Consider the following 17,578-nt stretch of genomic DNA (forward strand, 5'->3'; position numbering starts at 1 on the left):
AGAAAACTGTTGATATATGCAACAGTGTGTATGCATCTCCAGATAATTACACTGAGTAAAAGAAGCACTCTGACAAAAGAAAAGATGCTCCTTGACTAATGATGGGGTTACAACCAGATAAACCTATTGTAAGGTGAAAATACAATTCAAAAATGCACTTAAAACACCTAAACTAGTGAATGTCATAGCTTAGTCTAGCCTACCTTAAGTGTGCTTAAAACACTTACATTAGCCTATATTTGGGCAAAATCCCCTCACTGCTGCTGTCCTGTTAGCATTACAGGTGATTATTGTACCACATATCACTAGCCCAGGAAAAAAAATCAAAAGTTTGTACTGAATGTACATTGCTTTCTCACCATTGTAGAGTTGGAAAAATTGTAAGTCAGGAACCATCTGTATATACTCTTGATTTCTGTTCATATAAAGCTTTAAAAGTGCTAGCTAACTTTGAGTAGTAGAAAGCAGGTCTGTGGTTGGGGAGAGGGAGGGAAGAAAGGAGGGAGGGATGACAAAGGGCATTAGGGGATTTGGGGGTGGTGAATGTGTTCATTGTCTGATTGTGAGTGTTTACATATGTTGATGTGTGTAAAGTGTATAAAATTATACACTTTAAACCTGTCATTAATTATGTCAGTTGTGTCTCAATGTAAGATAAAAACCACATGGAGAGACCACTACCCACTCATTCAAGTGGCTCCATTTTTTTTTACAATTTTATTTATTTATTTATTTTTGGAGAGAGGGGAAAGGAGAACGAGAGGGAGAGAAACCTCACTGTGTGGTTGCCTCTCACGCGCCCTCAACTGGGGACCTGACATGCAACCTAGTCATGTGCCCTGACTGGCCTCTTTTTTTTTTTTTGAAGCTGGAGATACCACTTGAAACTGTCATATCTTGCTGGTGGGATGGTACCCACTGCTCTGTGATCCAGCAGAGAAACAAGACAGTTGCCCAAATGTGGGGCTGCTCAGAGTGTTACAGCAGCTTCATTCATGAGAGCCCCAGAGTAGAAACAACTCAGTGGCCTTAAACAGGCCCCTGGATACACAAAAGCTCTTCTTCAGTTATAGTCCTGAGTACACAAACTTGGGCTGCGTTTTCCTTTTCAAGTGGGAAGATACTTTGATAAAGAGTTACCTAGTCTTCAAAACCATACTCCTGCTGCCTTCAAAATTCATGGAAGGCTGTCCCAACATATCCTTGACCATCAGGGAAACAGATCCTCTTCTGATTGCTGGCCCATAGCTTATGATGAGTGAGTTTGATACAGTCCAGAAGTTCCTGAAGGCGGTGAGTTTAAAATTGGAGCGGGGCTTTTTCCATCTGGTTTTGTGAATATGCAATTCAGCTGTGATATAAGTGCGCCTCGAGAAAATCAGAGATAAGACACGGGTAACCTTGCAGGAGCTCTGGCAAGTGTTCATTTATCACTTTCCCCTTGTTGGATTTCCCAGGTTTGTTTCCAGATGGTGAGGACTCAGCAAGCAATTATAACAAAGGGAGGTTTCGTATCAGTTAATGGTGCATAAGTGAGATGACTTCTTATTCATCTTACCCGCTTCACCCAGATTTAGGAAGATTAGGGGGAAGTTAACACCAATAAAATACCAATATTAACTAAAAACTAAAGTTCTCTCTCACTCCAGCTCCCACATACCAGAAAAAGACAACTTTCCAGTAGCTTCATTGAGGTATGGTCACATACTGTAGAGCACTCTGGTTTGTAAGTGTGCAAATCAGTGTTTTTCTAGTAAGTTTGCAGGGCTGTCTGACCATCACCCTAGTCACTTGCTGCCTTTGATTTTTCCTTCACGCCGCCTTTTCTTTCCTCTTCCAGTTTTGTTCTTGCTAATCTTTGTAGTATTTGGTCAACAGCTGTAACATAGGGAAATTGAGCGACCCATGCTCAGCGACTCCCGGTCATACATTGAGGAGATGTGCTGCCCCATGTGCTGGACCCTGAACTGGGGTTCAGAGGCAGGAGGTGAGGCCTGGGAACCCTCCTGGGTTGGTCCACATTTACTTCTGTTACCTCTGTGTAGGCCATCAGGCCAGCCTCTTCAGCCTGGTTACTGACTCCTGCTCTCTCAGCATTTCTGCTTGTTCTACCCTCTTCATGTACAACAAGCAGTGAGTCTTTTACCAACTGCAGCTGCTTTGTTAGAAATGACAGATACTGCCTAGACTGCAGTTGACCTTAGGAATGGTGAGGGCCCAGGAGGGGCAGTGGTCTGCCCTGCAAAGGGAGAGACTTTGTGAGGGGTGGGCACTGGGTGCTACATGGGGCTTGAAGGAAGGGTGGGTGTGGGTGAAGGCTGATGTGCCATGCCGAAGGGTTTGGGCTGGATCTGGAGCCTCGTGGAGCTGCTGAGGAGTGCTCTGACCTCACTGGATAGGGAGAGCTCTTCGACAGATGGCTGGAGACCCAGCAGAGTGTGGCCTAGGCCAAAAGGAGAGTTCAGATGGGATGCTGTGGTTGGATGTGTGTCTTTGTGCACTCAAGTGAATGTGTAAATTACCATGGTACCAGGCTGCTGCAGTGGTCACTCCTGGGCACGTGCTTGTCCTGCACTGGATGCCCCATTGCTCCTGAGTCCTCAGAAGGAGTTATGTCTAGAGCAGACATGAGTTCCTGTCTTCCCTCCCTCCCCCTATTGCTTGTAGAGGGAGAGGAAGGGAGAGAGAGAGACATCTATGTGAGAGAAAGGCATTAATCGGTTGCCTCCTGCACACGCCTGGACTGGGAACTGAACCCACAACCCGAGTGTGTACCCTGACTGGGAATGGAGACCATAAGCTTTCAGTCATGGAATGAAACTCCAACCAATTGAGTCACACTGACCAGGGCCCTGTCTGTGGTTTTGTCAGGGCCCAGGGTCCTGAGGGCTGAGGCAGGGCTCCCCTTGGATTGGAGGTGTGAGTTGGGGGCATTGCTGGTCAGAAGAGGGCGAGAGCCTTGCTGTGAAAAGGGAGCGGCCCCACCAGAGTGATGAGTACGAAGGCCGAAGGGTGCAGATTCTGGGTAGCTGTGGTGGTTACTATGGCAGATTGGTCTTGTGGTGGTGCAGGACAGTCCATCCTGCAGAGTAGAGCCATGACACCCAGCTATGTTCAGTGGGACCCAGAGCAGTGTGTGGCCTTGGAAGGTGCAAAGGGGGAAGTGAGTCCAGCCCAGCCTCCAGGTCTCGGGGTCATTGAACCCTTCTTGCTGGAAGAGCTTTCCTTCAGAGCAGAATGCTGCTTCCTCTGATAAACATGGGAGGCCGGGTGGACCTGTGGCTGGCAGAGGGTCTTGTTCCTTTTTCTGTGTGTTGTTCCAGTAGCACCTTGTGAGCTGGACGACTAAGCCAGGCTTCTCAGGATTCCTGTGGACTGTTGCCAGGAGCTTCTAGACAGAGCAGATGTAAGCTGCCTGCTGAGCTCTGTGAGCCCTTTGTCACCACTGAAGATGGCACCTGCCTGTCTACTTCATCTCCTTGCTGAACTCAGCTGTCAGGGATGGCAGCCTAGAGAGGTGGCTCACCTTGGGCGAGAGGCATCTGATAGAGCTTCTGCGGGTTTTAGGTGGCCACCTGTATTGTGTAATAATGTTTACTATGGATTCTCGCATGTGTAACTAGCAAGAGTAAACCCTGTCCATCCACTGCCTTGATTTGATGATTGTGAAGATTTTTTTCTCCCCTTTTTTTGTTTTTCTTCACTGAAATGTTTTAAAAGTGTCACTTCACCTTCTTTCTGAGGTTGCTCCATAAGAATTAGTGATACCAAACCATCGACCTACAGTATTTAATCTATATTTCTCAAAATGTAAAAGGGCACCTTTCCTTAGTAGCTGTACTGCTGTTCTCAGGTGGGTAGCGCCAACAATATTTCAGGATCATCAAATACAGAGAGCTTCCTTTTTCCACAGTTAGATTCTTCATGGGTTAGAAACTGTTGCATTTACTTGGTCAGGACCCCTTCAAGGTCCAGTGTTAATGTGATTGTCATATCTACCTGTCCTGCTCTCCAGGGAAGCCCTTCTTCCTTTTCATGCCACTAAACTGGGGTCCAGTTGGGTCCTTGTCCTGTGAGGTGTCCTGCCTTCTGGACATACCCTGACTTCTCCCTACAGGTGTTTGGTGGTTCCACCTCAGACTGGAGCTCCTTTGAGAGCTGGTTGGGTAGGGGCAGCCCAGGGTGGCTGGGGACATGTCCAGGATCCTTAGAGCATGGACATGAACTGCAGGGGTGGACTCAGCATGCTGACCAGAACAAAGGTCCACTGTAAGGGGGAAGAGGGCAGGTACCTTTTATCTAGAGCCCAACTCTGTTGGGTGGGACCATGCCTTTGTAAATCCAAAATGGTCAGATGTCAATGTCATATGGTTAAAACTGATAGTTTAGAGGAGGCTAAGAGACATCACCAGTAATGTGTGATTATTCACTGGATCTTGAATTTAAACAACCATAAAGGACATTATTAGGACACTGGGGAAATGTACCTGTGTATATTAGATAGCAGTATTGTATCCGTGTTGCTCTTGAGCATGATGCCTGTACAGGCACGCCTTGGAAACAATACGGGTTCCAATCCGTACCACTTCAGTGAAGTCAGTCATGCCAGCATTTTGGTGTCCTGGTGTGTATAAAAGTTATATGTACAATATAGTCTATTGAGTGTGCCATAGCATTATGTCTAAAGAAACAATGCACGTATCTTAATTTAAAAAATACTTTTTGCTATATAGTGCTAACCATCATTGGAACCTTCAGTGAGTTGTAACCTTTTGCTGCTGGGGGGTTTTGCCTTCAAATGTAAAAAGAAAAAATGCAATATTTGCAAAGTGCAGTAAAATAAGAAACTAAAGTGGATCAGGAAAATAAAAGTGTGTGTGCAGAGTGAAGAGGAGAGAAAAGGTGTAGTGAAATGTGAGTGGCTAGTGGATCCAGGTGCCGGGTATGTGGATGTTTCATTTTGGAACTTTTTTAAAAATTGGGGGCAGCTAGACTTTCTGTTATCCTTTTCCTGAAGTGGAGTTCAGAGGCCCTGCAGCTCCTCTCTGCCTCAGGCCACTCTGAGGGAAAGGTGATTTCCCACTCTTTTATATTTAAACCTTGTGAATAAAAGAATAAATGATGAATCACTTTACAGCCTTTGTGTTTTGGATGAGATGTATTTATTTAACCAACACTATAAGAGCCTCCTTGGGTGTGGGCTCAGTCTCGGTGCTGGGGTCTTAGCAGGGAGCAGGACAGGCATAATGGCCTCACTGGGCCTCCTCAGATGGGATCAGGGGAGGTCTCCCTGGGAGGGGTGCCCTATGGATGGAGACCTGAAGGACCAGAAGCCAGCTGTGCAGGGGCCAGGGGGTAGTGAATGCTAAGGCCCTGGGGCATCTGCTTACTCAGAGACTGGGGGACAGAAAGGTCTATTTCATATTGAGTGGTATGATACTTAACGATGTTTGGAGTAAAAGCCATGGTTTAAAAGTTCTTTTCCAGCACATTGAAGGGTAGTTTTTGAATGTATTTCCTTTCCTCTGTGAGAATGAAGTGACCTCTCTTTCTTTGTTTTTCTTCTTTGTTTTTTTTAATTAATTTTTTAACAAGGTTACTTTATTTATTATGTTATTTACTTTTTTTAGAGAGAGGGGAAAGGAGAAAGAGAGGGAGAGAAACATCAATGTGCGGTTGCCTCTCATGCGCCCCCAACTGGGGGGGGTGGTGGACCTGGTATGCAACCTAGTCATGTGCCCTGACTGGGAATCGAGTGACCTCTCTTTCTAGTGCTCTGATGTGCACTGAGTTCTGCAGTGGGTAGTATGGAACTGTTTTGGGTAGAAAATCCTTGCAGGCCTTGGCCAGCTCAGCAGCTCATAGATGGACTTCAGATAGTGGGTGTTCAGAGCACAGAAGGAGAGGGAACTGTTTCCCCAGTGATGTGGTGCCTGGAGGTAGGCTGGGGATACCCACTGATGCAGGGAGGCCCTGTCCCTCTTGAGCCCAGGAGGATCCAGGGTCCTGGCTGGAGGTTAGGAGTTGATGACCTTGGAGGACTTCAGTCCTGTGCCAGCCGAGGATGAGGACACTCTGCATTCCTTCCATTATGTCACCTGACATGGGTTATGGGCCTTCTCTGTGCCAGGTACTCTCTAGTGCTTTTAACTCGTTTAATCACAGTTTCTAAGGTCAAATGTGTTTTTGAAGTTAATGTTACCTTAAAACTTTCCAGAAAGTAGAGGAAGAAGCTAACAACCCAGCTACAGAGGTCCGTTTGTGTTGTGGCCAGATTACAGCCGGGCAGGAGTGGGGCTTAGTAGGAGCTAGGAGTGTGTGCGCACGTAGGCACATGAGTGAGGGGGCCTTGCCACAGTAGGGCCTCTGGGTCTCAGGGCATCTGTGCTTCTCCCCAGCTTTAGTGAGGGTGAAGGGAGCCCTCCTGGTCATGGTCTGTCTTCTGTTGTCTCCCTGGAGTACTGAAAGTGGACCTAGATTTCCATCCCTTACTAAGCCTGAAGGGGTCAGTGTAGTTTAGAGAGGGTTGCCACATGGCTGGTCAGGCTCCCTTAGGAGCCTCACATGCTCCTTAGGTACATCATCCCTTCCAGGGAGGGGAGGTGAAGTATGAGGCAGGAGTGGGCAGGATGAGGGCCACCCCGTGGTATGTGCTTCCATCTTTTACTTCACATACTAATGTTGATTCAGGAAAGTAAAGGTTCAAATGCCACTGAGAATAAATCTTTATATGTAATAGTTTATGGAACCTGATAAGAGATTTTAGAAGTTCTTCTAGACTAGAAATCGGTAAACATTTTCTTGAAGGGCTATGTAGTAAATACTCTATACTTTATGGGACAAAGGGCAAAATTGAGGCTATTATTAGGTATTTAATCCAGTCATTTAAAAATGTAAATACCATTCTGAGCCCAAGAAGGTAGCTGCAAGCTGATCCCATTCTAGACCACCTTCTCAGCCCTGTCGTGCAGTATGATATATATATATATATCCCCATCATTGCCATGAATTGAAATTGGGTGCCGTAAGCTGGTCATACACTTTCAGAAAACCAATATGGATGTGCCTAGGTACAGTCACACCAAGAAACATTATAAGCCAGCAGTGCTGGTGGTCCTGTTGGTAGCCTCATACCAGCATTGCCACCATGTGTGTCAGGAGAAGCATGGCTGGATGGAGAGGTGACTCTGAAGTGATAACCAACAAAGTTTAATCAGATTCAAAATGGGCAAAGGACTTGAATAGACATGTCTCCAAAGAGGGATATACAGGTGGCCAACAAGCACATGATGAAAAAATGTTCAGTATCAGTAGCTATCAGAGAAATGAAAATCAAAACCATAATGAGATACTACCTCATGTCCATTAGGATGGCTTTTTTTTTTTTTAACAGACAGACAAATTATAACAAGTGTTGATTAGGATGTGGAGAAATTGGAACCCTTGTGCATTGTGGTGGGAATGTAAAAATGGTGCAGCTTCTGAGGAAAACAGTCTGGAGATTACTGAGAAACTCAGACATAAGATGACTGTGTGACCCAGCAACTCCACTTCTGAGTGAATATGCAAAAGAAATGAAAGCAGGGTCTCTAAGAGATATTTGTACGCCTGTGTTCACAACAGGATTATTCACAGTAGCCAAAAGGGAGAAGCAACCCAAGTGTCTACTGACACATGGCTAAATAAACAAAATGTGGTAAATCCATGCAGTGGAATATTATTCAGCCTTAAAACAGGAGATTCTCACTCATGCTGCAAACTGGAAGAACCTTGAGGACATTACGCTAAATGAAATAAGCCAGACATAAAAGGACAAATACCCTGTGATTCCATTTATATGAGATTCCTATAAGAGTCAAATTCAGCGAGACAAAATAGAATGGTGGGTGCCGGGGGTAGCCAATGGGGAACTAGTGTTTAATGGGGACTAAGTTTGGGAAAATGGCTAAAGTTCTGGAGATGGATGGTGGGAATGATTAAACACCACTGCGAATGTATTCAATGCCCCTGAACTGTATACTTAACAGTGGTTAAGATGGTACATTTTATGTTATGTGTATTTTACCACAATTTTCTTTTTTCTTTTTTCCCTCTGCTCCCCTCCACCATGACCCCCTTCCCTCCAGTTGTCCCCCCCTCCCTTAGTCCATGCCCATTGGTTGTGCATATAGTTTTTCTACCACAATTTTTTAAAGGAGATAAAGAATTCACAAAGAGGTGTTTGTGATGATGTTATAGCATTGTTTGCATTAAAATCTAAAAGTTTATTTTTATTTTTTCCTCTTTGAAAACAATTTTTTCCCCCAAACAAAACAATTCTCTTGTAATTAATCTGGTTGTTCCCTTTTTGAAAAAAGTATATTAACATGGTGGCTGGCACTGTGAAATGGGGTTCTGATCTGGGCTGAAATCCTGAGAAACATAAGTGTTCCTACAACAGGATGCTAACTTCCTGACACCCCAAATGTACCTTTTAAATACCCAAATGCCCCTCTTGAGAATTATTATTCTTAGGCCTCTACAGGTGACACTGCTGGCTCAGGCTGTACTGGATCTAATTTTTGGTCCCCTGGCTCTGTGTGGCAGGGGCTTGGCAAGGGGACAGGACTGGTGTCTGCACTGGGCTCCAGTCATTACTCCCCACATTTCATTACCACACATTGCTCCTGTTGCCCGAACCAGCTTGCGTTGGCTGTGGCCCCTGGGAGAAGATGACACTTGACTGCCACCTGAGGTCCCTGGGATTTGACATTAGGATTGCTGTTCCCCTGGGGGAGCTGAGTCTGTGTGCTCCTGAATGGACTTGTGAGCTCAGCAGAAGTGCCTGTGAAATTTATGGTTCAGTTAAAGTGGCCTTTTCTTTTGTTTCTGCTGTTGTAACATAAAGGGTAATACATTTAGTAAGATTATTGCCTGAATTTGGAAGATTGTCCTAACATTCAGTTTCTAATTCATAAGCAAGAAGGGCCGCTTCCCGGAGAGGGTTCCGGTGATAGAAGTTTGTAGGTGATAACTGTTCTCCTACATCTTCAGGGATCACAACAGTTACTTCTGAGTGCTTTGGCTTTGGGAGGACCTTTCCCTGTGTGGGATTCCAGGTCCTCTGCCAGATACTGTGCAGCTGTCCCCACAGGGGACTTTAGTTTGTTTCTAAAAAATCATATTGCTCCTGTGACCCTCAATGATGGGAGTGAAGCATTTTCCTCTGCATCCTGGTTGTAGTTATGACTTCGTGGTGGTTGGGTCTGGCTTCTCAGGAGTCAGGGCAGATGACAAAGGCCACACTACCCTGTTTTGGTCTCGATAGGTTTGATAGGGAAGGGAAGAGTGGCAAAAGTCAAAGCAAAAGACACTGAACTGTCTCAAAGTGGAGAGAAGGCCAGTGCTTCACAGGAGGGTTGCCATGACTGCTCACTTGGGGAGAAGCCACATGCCCAAGGCCTGGAGGCTGCAGGCTTGCCTGGTGATGCTGCTGTTCTGCGGTAGGTTGGAGGACCTGAGGGCATCCTGCAGAACGGGGCGGTGGATGACAGCGTGGCCAAGACCAGCCAGTTGCTGGCTGAATTGAACTTTGAAGAGGACGAAGAGGATACCTATTACACAAAGGACCTACCAGTACATGCTTGCAGGTGAGTGCCAACAGCAGGGGTGTTCCAGAGCCTCTGCGTTCCGAATGTGTCTGCTGGCTTCACAGATCACAGAGCCCACTCCAAGACCGGGGACTTTGATGCTTTGTAATAAGAAGGTTGCTCAGGCCTGTGTATACACATTATTGGGCAAGAGGGTGGGTTCAGCACCCTCTGTCACCCCTGATTCTTCCAGCAGGTAGGGAAAGGTTCCCCGCTGCCTTCCTCAGGCCCTGGGGGTGTTCCTGGTATTTGTCCCACTCACTCACCAGAACTCTTTTCATTGGGTGAGCATTTGGGTATATAAGGTAAATAGAGCCATCAAGATTTCTCTTACAGAGAGATTACTGTCGAGTTCTTTAAAATGTCTGCCTCTGATATGTTCAAGATTCCTGAAAAGTTGAAAGTGAATAGTCAGTCAGTGGGTAGACCTGCATGTTGACCAAATTTGGAATTCTCATCTAGAGCAGGACCCAGCCCTAATGTTTGGACTTATTCTTGCTTTTTTGTTACACATACAAGAGGAAATTGAGACCAAAAGAGGTGAAATGATCTTGCTCAGGGCACTCAGCCAGTTGGGGCAGCTTTGGGCCTGGGCCTCTACTCAGCTCTGCCTGCCTCGGGCATGCTGCCCCTCCAGGGTCTACCCACCAAGGGACTGAATGCCGTACACTACACACCCCCAACCCCCCCTGCAGAGGTTTTTACTTTATTTTGTCTCTTCGTTCACTCTCATTTACGGATGTTTTTGCGTATGTATGAGTGATGTATTAGTGTTCCTGTCATATACACAGTTGCCAGTCCTGGTGAAGCTTAGGTAGTGAAAGTGTACAGTCCCTGGCCTTCCTGGCTGTCCCCCATGTGTGGGGTGTTGGGGGAAGGTTCTTGGTCGAAGGACATTCTGGTCTGAGACTGAGCCTTGGCTTCATATGCATATAGAACTCTGTTGAGAGCCAGTGTTTATTTTGTTTTTGGTGTATTGACTTTCAGAAGAAATGAGGTCTAGGGGTTGGAGGGTGGACTCTCCTACTGATGTTCTCCTTTTGAGCTGAGTTCTTTCTGCACCAAGGACCCTCTGCTGCTGGGTCTGAGTTGAGTATTCCCGGGAGCATGGCGCCCTCTGCTGGAACATGAATGAAGTTTGGTCACAACTTACCTTCCATGTGCTCGGAGCTACCCATGGACACCAGTTTCTCTGCTTATAAGTCATGTTCCTGAAACTTAAGGCCATGGGGTGACTAGGTCGCCTGGAGGGTATTGGGCTCAGTTGGCACCTCGCACAGTGTTTGTCCGCCCACTTGGAAGCTTTGCTGCTGTCTGGGGTATCTCTGAGGTTCTTCATAGCACCCCAGTCCCTTCCTGCATTCACAGGGCCAGGAAGCCTCAACAGTTAACTGATTGAATTGTGTTGGTAGAATCATTGGGTTTGAGTATGTGTTTAATGAAAAACATAAAAATGTTGTAAGAGGAAAGAATTTTACATTCTGCCAAATTAAAACCAGAGAGTGACCTTCCAGCTTTAACTTCATGTTTTGACTTTTTTTAGTTACTGCGGAATACATGATCCTGCTTGCGTGGTTTACTGTAATACCAGCAAGAAGTGGTTCTGTAATGGACGTGGAAATACTTCTGGCAGGTAGGTATCAGGCTGCGCATGTGTCTTTAATCAGCCTGTGCTCAGATTTGTGTGTAAATTATGGAAATGCTGAAGTGAAGCACAATATAAAATCACGCTAAGAAACCTGGGTTTTTTCCTCCTCTGTGACGGGTTTAACTTGAAACAGATGGTGGTGTGTGAATGCCTTAATGTATTTACCCTTGATTTATTCTCTGGTTCTTTTTATTATGCCAGTATGGTTGCCTTAATTTTCATTCCCAGTATTTATTTATATTTTTCTGCAAGATGAGCTTCTGGCACAGCCATTCATCTTCATTATGGGGTGCCCAGGGAGGGTGTTCCCAAGACAGTAATGCGCATCCTGAGAAGGCTCCCTCCAGTCCTGAGCTATCAAATAGTTCAGAGGCTAACAAGGGCCAGATCCTGAATCATCAAATTAAATCAAGTTCCAACCAGTGGTGGCTCTGGGTCCCTCCTGATCAGCAGCAGTTGTGACTGGGCCTGTGCTTATGCTTGTGCTTGTGCTTGGTGTTGGGGTGTGAGTAGTGTTTGGATTCTAGAGAGAGTACGTCTGTCCAGCTGAAGTGTTAAAACTCCTTGGCCCTTACCTCTTGCTCACTCTACTGCCACAAGAAGCAGAGCATAGTCTCAGTGGGACAGGACTCCAGTCTCCAGCAAGGAAATGGCATCTTCTGAGTTCATGTTTTGGAGAAGTAAAGTGACAAAACTCCACAGGTGGGGTTTATGTGTGCAGATCCCTCACCTACACTTTTGGTGCTTTCAGCAGCCACAGGTTGGGCCTTATCATCATACTGCCTAAGGACACAGAGTGATTAGATCTTGGGTCCTCTTGGAGTTAGGACGTGAATTGTGGGGTTCTGAGCAAGGCAAGAAAGGGGGCTGATGTGTTTAAAAGACTTCGAAGAAAAAGCATCTTCAGGGTGACCAAAAGAGATTCAGGTCCCGTTTTCAGAATGTTCTGGGCAATTTAACTGTTACCATGTTTGCATTAGTTCCTCTCCTGCAGGAAAGGCAATTAAAAAGAACTTGTCTTAGTTGGCAACCCCAGCTTCTGGTCAGCAGAGCCAAGATCTGGGAAGTAAGAGAGGGCTCAGTCAACCAGCATCACATGTGCATTGCAAGGCTCGGGTGAAAGCTGATGGGTGGCTTATTGCCAGTGTAGTGGGATGAGGTGGGCACAGAAAGTACAAGAGGAAACCACTGGTTCTGATAACATGCCCAGAGTGGTGGTTGTTGGTTAAATGATCTGATGATGGGCTTTGTGGGGTGGAGGATGTTGGCCCCTGAGCCTAACTCTGTGACAGAAGGGGTTTCCTGATGTGAAGGGAAGGCTACTACAAGAAGTGTTCCACAGGCCCATAGCCAGGCTGCAGAGAGCCTGAGGCAGGGCCTGTACCACCCACAGGCCCCAGTGAGTCTGGTTTGGCACAGGCCCTGGTTTAGGTGAGCTGTAGCCGGAAATGAGAGCGACAGCAGAGTCCTGGCCACGCCAAGACAGCGGGGTTCCAGAGGATTTCATTGGGCCCTTGTGCTTCTTCCTGAGTAGCCCTTAGCCCCCTATTCGATATTTTTTACTCTCCTCAGGTTTCTAATACGTGTGCTTATTAAGTTTCCTGGCCTGCAGCAAATTAGGAGGAGCATTGCTCCTGGCAGCCAGCACAGGGGCCACAAGAAGTGACTTTGAAAGAAGCAGTGGAGAAGCTGTGAGGAGCAAGAGGAGCTGGGAAAGGGGCAGCAGCTGGGGCCTCAGCTGTAGATTCAGTGAGGCCCAATAAGTTGGATATAAGAAAGCAGGAACTGAAAGGAAAAAAAAGAAGGGCAGAAACTATGTGAAACGTGTTAGGAAAGTTTTGCTTAAAAGGGGTTCAAGGCAGGTTGAGTTTTGTGCTCAGTGGGGAGCCAGTTCAGGGGCGGGCTGGTCTCCTGGGATGCCAGATGGATGAGGTGTGACTGCCCCTGCTAATGGACCGTGAATGGTACCGGAACTTTTAACAGGGACTTGAGAATTGGAAGTGGTGAAAAGCCAAACTTTGGGTGTTAACTATTTATCATTTCCTGATTTAAGCCACATTGTAAATCACCTTGTGAGGGCAAAATGCAAAGAGGTGACTCTGCACAAGGATGGGCCCCTGGGGGAAACGGTCCTGGAGTGTTACAACTGTGGCTGCCGCAACGTCTTCCTCCTTGGCTTCATCCCCGCCAAGGCCGACTCTGTGGTGGTGCTGTTGTGCAGGTGAGGGCACCCTGATTTCTCTGGGGGCTGGCTCTGACTCAGTGGTTTCTGCTGACTGGCTAGGTGTGAGGATGTTAGTGGGTTGGGGTTTGTTGGAGAGCTGGGAATGTCAGGTATCTCTGGGGGTGTGTGTCTGGTTAAACCATAACAATTCTGTAAAACCAAAGTCTGTTCTGAATTTTAAGAGTTCAGAGCTCAAGTATGTGGGGAAATCCAATTTATTACAATTTAAAGGTAACATGATCACATAATAAAAAGTAGGGACTGGCACGTTGGGGTGAAAGGTAAGTCTTGGGGCTGAGGTCATCCTTACCTGAGTTCTCCTGCCCTCTGGGCTTCTGTAGGCAACCCTGTGCCAGTCAGAGCAGCCTCAAGGACATCAACTGGGACAGCTCGCAGTGGCAGCCCCTGATCCAGGATCGCTGCTTCCTGTCTTGGCTGGTCAAGATCCCTTCAGAGCAGGAGCAGCTGCGGGCCCGGCAGATTACTGCCCAGCAGATCAACAAGCTTGAGGAGCTGTGGAAGGTGAGGCCTGCTGAGAATGCAATCTACTTCAGCACCAGTTTCCTGTAGATCAGGGGCGGAGGTCGGAGGGAGTGGCACGACACACATGAGACTGTCTTCATAAATGGGAGAATGTGGAAGAAACTCCTGGGAGACTGCAGTCTCTACATGGAGGAGTCCTGACAAGAACTGGCCCTGAACAGCTGTAGGTGGACGTGTATGGAGGAGCCAGGGCCTGAGCAGATAGGACTGTGAGTGCATTTTAAAATCTTGCTGGGCCTTTGATGTATCTGAGCCAGGGCAACATCAGGCCAAGGTGAGCGTGCAGTGGGAAAGGGGTCAGGGTCCCAAAGGTCAGAGATGTGCAGCCCAGTGGCTGAAGGAGAGAGGAGCCCTAGGTTGTGTGGTTGGGCACCTGCCCTGCATGCATACCCACTTCTCCAGGGAAGTCCTTCTCTGGTTCTGTCTGTTTAGACTTTACTATAAAGCTTTGATAATGAGGCTAGAAATTTTAATTAGGCACCCTTATAAACAAATCTTAAAATGCGAATTTATCTGTTTCAAGTGGAAATTAAAATATTTTTCAGGCATTGTCTAGCAAGGTGCCTTTTCACTTCCATTTTTAGGTTGCAACAATTTTTTCATATTTCTGTAGCCCAGATATTGTTCTCTCCCTGCCAGGAAAGTGCACGGAGCCCTATTGTTGTAGTGTAGAATCAGGAGGAAATGGGGAGCTGGGTCTCATCTCCCCTTCTGTTCACACAGCCAGAGGAGCCAATGGTCTTTCTGACAGCCTGGAAGAAGTGTCATCCCCTCCAGGTCAGGGCCAGGCAATTGTGGAGGACACGGCCATTTGATGGTGTGGGCATGTTAGTTGTATACCTGGAGTATTGCCAAGACTTACCCTATTGGTTGGTGTAACCTTGTTAGGAGCAGCAGCTGAGGCATGAGCAGGGCCTTGGTGGGCATCCCAGCTCCCTGTGCCACATGAACTTCCTGACATGAGGGCTCTCCCACAGGGTCGATACCACTGACTGCTGGCGCCTTTCTCTATGTCAGCCCAACATTGGCTCGTTCTGAGAAGTGATGGGTGGCCCCGTCCCTCTGGTGACTGGTGAGCTCGAATATAGTCCATTTCACACACAGGTGAAACTAGGGATGAACCCGGTGTGGTTCTTGTCTTCCAGGAGAATCCTTCTGCTACCTTGGAGGACCTGGAGAAGCCAGGGGTAGATGAGGAGCCGCAGCACGTCCTTCTGCGGTATGAGGATGCCTACCAGTACCAGAACATATTTGGTCCTCTGGTCAAGCTGGAGGCCGACTATGACAAGAAGCTGAAAGAGTCACAGGTGATGTGGTGTGTGCAGGAGGATGTGGTTGGTTTAACACATCTCTCCTGAGACATGGTGGGGGGGGGGGGGCGGGGAGTTTTCCCTGCAGGCTGCCAACACGATCATGGGCCTCATTCAGCCCAGTGACTAGAGAGACGGAGCTGTGGATTGAGGGCAGATGCCTTGTCACTCAGAGCTAGACACCAGCCTTAGTATTAGCTGATTTTAAATCCAACAAAAGTCCTTCGCAGTCAGGTTCACAGCCTCTGCCCATAGCCACAAGCATCAGACCCAAGGAGCCATGGCAGCCATTCCTTGTGCTTGTCCCAGGAAGAGGAGGTCTAGGGAGCAGGAGCCCTGGGGCTCCTGGGCCATGTCCTCGGCCATCAGCTTCCTTCTCTTTCTCGGAGGACCTCTGAGAGCAGACGTCTTGTGCGAGTTCCTGGCCATCTTGTGGGGGTTCTGGAGATTCTAATGTTTTTTCTCCCGGTGGTGTCCTTGTTGGTGTTTCAAGCTGCTGGGTGCTGCTTGCTGCAACCCGGTATCATGGCTCATGAAGTTGCTGTAGGGCACACGTCTGTGGATACCCAGACACAGGAGTCCAGGCCACGTCTGTGTTGCAAGCTAACAGGGCTCTTATTTTTCATGTGCTCAGACTCAAGATAACATCACGGTCAGGTGGGACCTGGGCCTTAACAAGAAGAGAATCGCCTACTTCACTTTACCCAAGACTGACTCTGGTAATGAGGATTTAGTCATAATTTGGTTAAGAGGTGATTTTAAGTTTTAAAATATTTGTGACTATAAGTAGCATAAAATTCCTAGTTGTGCCCTTGTAAAGTGACCCTTAATTTAAACTCTTTATGGTGGCAACCTAGGCATTTGTTGAAAACGCTAACTTTTTTGCTGTCTTTTTCCTGGAAGACATGCGGCTCATGCAGGGGGATGAGATATGCCTGCGGTACAAAGGGGATCTGGCACCCCTATGGAAAGGGATCGGCCACGTCATCAAGGTCCCTGATAGTATCCTTTGTGTGAAGAGCAGCTAGCACAGGAGATGTGTGTGTGGGCCACTGTGGAAACCAGTCCTGGGTCCTCGGCTGAAGGATATGGCCATGGCTATTGGGGCCCCTTTGAGTTAAGTTTGTTTTAAGCCATTGAGTTCTCTCTTCATTCAGACTTTGAGGGTGCATCATTTATATAAGACTAATAGAAGCACTTCTTTGCCTGGAGCAAGGATGCTTTGAGATCTGCGTCTTAGGGCTCTCTGAAGCCCACAGTCAGAACCTGAGTTCTAGCCCTGACTGGTTGGCTCAGTGGGTTGGGCTTTGTCCTGCAGACTGAAAGGTCACCAGTTTAATTCCTGGTCAGGGCACATTCCTGGGTTGCAGGCATCCCTGGTTTGGGGGTGTGCAGGAGGCAACCGATTGATGCTTCTCTAGCACATCAGCGTTTCTCTCCCTCTCCTCTCTTTCTTCCCTCCTCTCTAAAAATAAATAAGTAAAATCTTAAAAAAAAGAAGAGAAAAGCAAAAGAAAAATAATTTGGTTCTAGATGTGGCCAATCTGTCCCAGCATCCTTGGTGACACCTGAAGGCTCACAGGGTACTTATGGGGGGCTGGCTGCAGGGGACCCAGACACCGCAGACAAAATCTGTCAGTGAGAACATGGGTCTCACTGGCTACATTGTCACCTTTTGGTGCAAAGGGAGGGATCTGTCTCAGGAATCAAATGAGGGCTCCTCAGAAAGGTATAGCCGGCTTAGGATGAAGATGAACCTTAACTCAGCTGTGCAGATTATGGTGATGAAATTGCCATTGAGCTGCGGAGCAGTGTGGGTGCACCCGTGGAGGTGACACACAACTTCCAGGTGGATTTCGTGTGGAAGTCTACCTCATTTGACAGGTGCGACTGCCTCAGCCTCCAGCTCCTTATGATGCTCCCTTCCTAGGTGTGGGCCTTATCACCAGCCCACGTGAGCGTGTGGCCGACCTATCACTTCTCCACAGGATGCAGAGTGCACTAAAGACCTTTGCTGTGGATGAGACCTCTGTGTCGGGCTATATCTACCACAAACTGCTCGGCCATGAGGTGGAGGACGTGATCATCAAGTGCCAGCTGCCCAAGCGCTTCACAGCACAGGGGCTGCCGGACCTCAACCATTCTCAGGTTCTCATCGTTCTGGGGGTGCTTGGGGCTTGGCACAAACAGCTGCTGGGTGGGGTCCCCCAGGGCCTCTGCATCC

The 17,578-nt window shown here is 47.5% G+C and overlaps 1 protein-coding gene across 1 annotated transcript in view; it reads left to right on the forward strand.

Moving 5' to 3' along the window:
- The window catches only part of UPF1 (UPF1 RNA helicase and ATPase), a 33,802-nt gene that overhangs the window by 3,773 nt on the left and 12,451 nt on the right, over window positions 1-17,578 (forward strand). The window contains exons 2-10 of the mRNA XM_090290024.1: window positions 9,487-9,629; window positions 11,173-11,262; window positions 13,331-13,498; window positions 13,843-14,023; window positions 15,190-15,351; window positions 15,989-16,073; window positions 16,258-16,356; window positions 17,130-17,238; window positions 17,343-17,502. Of these exons, the coding sequence (XP_090146150.1) occupies window positions 9,487-9,629; window positions 11,173-11,262; window positions 13,331-13,498; window positions 13,843-14,023; window positions 15,190-15,351; window positions 15,989-16,073; window positions 16,258-16,356; window positions 17,130-17,238; window positions 17,343-17,502 (1,197 nt within the window). The remainder of the gene's footprint in view (window positions 1-9,486; window positions 9,630-11,172; window positions 11,263-13,330; window positions 13,499-13,842; window positions 14,024-15,189; window positions 15,352-15,988; window positions 16,074-16,257; window positions 16,357-17,129; window positions 17,239-17,342; window positions 17,503-17,578) is intronic.

The sequence above is a fragment of the Furipterus horrens genome, unplaced genomic scaffold (assembly GCF_987537825.1).
Source record: "Furipterus horrens unplaced genomic scaffold, mFurHor1.1.pri manual_scaffold_10, whole genome shotgun sequence".
NCBI lineage: Eukaryota > Metazoa > Chordata > Mammalia > Chiroptera > Furipteridae > Furipterus > Furipterus horrens.